General features: G+C 56.8%; 1 protein-coding gene across 1 annotated transcript; it reads left to right on the forward strand.

The window, feature by feature from the left end:
- Positions 1-210: 210 nt before the first annotated feature.
- On the forward strand, positions 211-2,748 carry LOC116205556 (protein transport protein sec31-like). The gene is made up of 2 exons (XM_031538187.1): positions 211-1,044; positions 2,002-2,748. The coding sequence occupies exons 1-2, from the start codon at positions 211-213 to the stop codon at positions 2,746-2,748; spliced, it is 1,581 nt and encodes a 526-aa protein (XP_031394047.1).
- The last annotated feature ends 759 nt before the right edge of the window (positions 2,749-3,507 follow it).

Genomic DNA, 3,507 nt, shown 5'->3' on the forward strand with positions numbered 1-3,507 from the left:
ATGCGTTGTATTTTGTAAAAACTATGGAACTCGAATCAAATCAATGTGATGACATTAGCGTTTCGAAAACTCATGCATCTCATACATCTTGTCCCTTTATTTATTTCGTGCTTATCATCTCAGAATGTCAATGTTTGCCCTTACACACTCTTGGAATCTAGGTGATCGCAACTGGCGTCGCACCGTTACTCGACTCGTCAGCGTCTCAGGATGGCGGAAGGGGATCGAGTCAATATCTCCGAAGAAGTCAACCCACCGGTTCCGGCTCATTCTCAACCACCCCCGATGCACGCTCCACCGCCTCCGACTCCTGCAGGCATACTCCCGGCGTATTCGGGCGCCCCTCCTACACATCTCCCGCCCCCGACGTCTTCAGGGGCGCCCCTTCCACCAGTCTCGCTGACATCATCCGTCTCCGACGACCAAGCCCGCATCACAGCACTCGAGGGCACTGTCAACCAAATGGCCACCAACATGGCAAAGCTGCTCGCCCTGCTTAGAGGACCGAACCGTGCATCCTCAAGCTCCACATCTCCACCAGGACAAGGGCCAACAGTAGACCCGACTCCTCGGGTTCCGCCGACTCAAGCCCTGGAGAACATGGATGCGCCCGCACCACCAACACTGCATGCATCCATGGCTCACCCTTTCACCAGCCCATATCCGCCTCCACCGGCCCCCACGGCCGTCCCTCTTCCACCGGCGACATTCCAGTCCTCGGAGCAGGCCCTGTCCGCACCTCCTCCTATCTCTATACCGGTCCCAGCCGCGGCCTATACAGCGCCTCCAACGATGGTCTTCCCGGCATCAAGCGCACCTGCTCTGACTCACCCTCAAGCTGCGGAACTTCCTCCGTACTCGTCTCTACAACCCCACGTCGGCCTCTCTTACCAGGCACCGCCCCCTATAAACACTACCTTCCATGAACTAGGCATGCTGACTCATGCGGCCCAGTTCGCCTCACCAATGCACTTCTTCCCCGACGCTGACGTCGAACAAGAACGTAGATTGAACCGAATGGATGAGACGATACGAGCCCTACAGGCGAGTGATGCCCGACCCGATGCGCGCTACGGCGACTGTAGCCTATTCCCGGGGATGCGGCTGCCCCCGAAGTTCAAGATCCTAGAGTTCAAAACCTACGAGGGCACGACGGATCCACGCCACCACCTCCACCATTACAAGGGAAAGATGCTACAGTATTGGGAGTACGAAGAGTTTTTCATCCACTCCTTCCAAGACAGCCTGTCGGGATCCGCTCTCGATTGGTTCATGTCGCTGAGGGCCGAGGACATTCCGACGTGGGAGGACCTTTCCCGGAAGTTCATCGACCAATACCGGTATTGCGCGGAAGCGCCTCCCACCCTCCTGGAGCTGAGCACGAAAGAAATGGCGCAGGGCCAAAGGTTCGAGGAATACGCCACTAAGTGGCGTGCCCAAGCAGCGAAACACATCCACCGATCAGTGAAGCGCAACAAATCTAGTTATTTCACTCCACGCTGAGGGGAGTGTACTATTCACACCTGTTGGCCCACACTTCGTCGTTCTCCGACCTCATCGAGGCCGGGAAAAAGCTTGATTTGGGGATCAAGCTTGGAAGAATGGAGGGCCCCACCAGTAGAGGAGAGGAGTCATCGAAGAAGGTCCCCACCACGTCGTCGTCTTCCGGCGGAAGGAGAGGGAAGGAAGTTTCAGTGAACGCCGTCAATATGGCACATCAGGCGTCCCAACAATATTCGGTAAATCTCACGACCACAGCACCAGCCTCAGTCGATTTACTACTCGGCCCCGCCGATCCCGCCGCCGATGACCTCACAACCGTACGACCACTACGCACCCGCGACGGCTCAGCCCTCTCAACCTAGGCCCCCGGTGTCGAGAGCTCCTCTACCGGCGCAACAGAACCCTACTGCGCAGGGACCGCAAGCCGGCAGCACGCAGAGCCGACCCCGCAAACAATACACACCACTACCTGCTCCCCTCTCTCATATATATCGACAGCTCCTTGCGGGCGATCAGATTCGACCGATATCCCCAGGCCCGAATTTTGACCCGTCCGTTCAGGATCAATCTAAACGCTGCGAGTATCATCAAAGCGCGCCAGGGCACACTCTCGATAATTGTTGGAGGTTGCGAGACGAGATCCAAAGGAGGATCGATAGCAACAGGCTCACCTTCAACGCCGTCAGGCCCCCGAATGTGCAGGACAATCCACTCTCGGACCATAGGCCAAATTCGGGGTCTTCCATCAACATGATCTCCATATGCGCCTCAGGAAGGGACGAAGACACGCAAGACAACCCCCTTCCCTTCGTGATCGACTACACTCCTGAGGAACCCACAGCCGGATTCACGGGAAACGTGGCCTCGCCGGCCCCGTTCGTCATAGACATCCCCGCCCGGGAACCGTACTCAGACGGCAAGGTCCCCTGGACCTATGAAGGAAGTATTAGGAGTGTCGAACAGCAGTTTAGTGTCATGGGGGTGACACGTTCGGGGCGGGTATACGAGAATCCGGCAGCCAGGGATAAAGGGAAGGCACCCGCCACTGAAATTGGGACAACGCCCGAAAGCTCGCCTTTTTCGTCTAAAAGGGTGATCGAAGAGGAAGCCGAAGCATTCATGAAGATCGTGAAGGCGAGCGAATACAAAGTGGTCGAGCAAATGGCCAAGTCCCCGGCCATATCTCATTGCTCGCCCTCCTCCTCGGCTCGGAACCGCACCGAGAAGCCCTCCTCCGGGTACTGACTTCGGCACAGGTCTTGAAGGAAACACCTCCGCATAGGATAGAGGAGACTGTCAGTTCCATCTTCTCCAACACTATCTCGTTCTCGGACGACGAGCTCCCGTCCAAAGGCTGGTCACATTCACGGGCCTTGCATATTGTCTGCAAATGCAACAACTACATCATCGGCCAGGTCATGATTGACAATGGGTCCGCGCTCAACGTTTGCCCGGTGACCACCTTGAAGCAGATGAATGTGGACCTAAATCGAGTCCGCCCGAGCAAAACAGCGGTCTGAGCCTTCGACGGCTCACGCAGGCAGGTGAACGGGGAGATCGACCTCCTCATAGATGTTGGCTCGTGCTCGTTCAGCATCACATTCCAGGTGCTCGACATCCCGAACGCGTTCAGCCTGTTGCTCGGGAGGCCCTGGATCCACTCGGCCGACGCCATCCCCTCTTCTCTGCACCAAAGGCTGAAATTCATCATTGAGGAGAAGCTCATCACGGTGAAAGGAGAGGAGGACTACGCCATCTACAAAGAGACGACGGTGCCCTACATCAGCGTCGGGGATGATGAAAACCTCCCATTCCATTCATTCGAAGCCATCTCCGTCATCCGGGACTACGGAGAGATTGGACCATCCCGCGCCGACCGCATGATAGGGAAGGTGCTTTTGCGCAGCAACTACGTCCCCGGCACCGGCCTCGGGGTGCGCAGACAAGGGATCAGCCGCCTAATCGAAATTGAGGAGTACAAGCACAGGAGGGGACTCGGCTTTC

Source organism: Punica granatum, chromosome 1 (genome assembly GCF_007655135.1).
Source record: "Punica granatum isolate Tunisia-2019 chromosome 1, ASM765513v2, whole genome shotgun sequence".
Classification (NCBI taxonomy): domain Eukaryota; kingdom Viridiplantae; phylum Streptophyta; class Magnoliopsida; order Myrtales; family Lythraceae; genus Punica; species Punica granatum.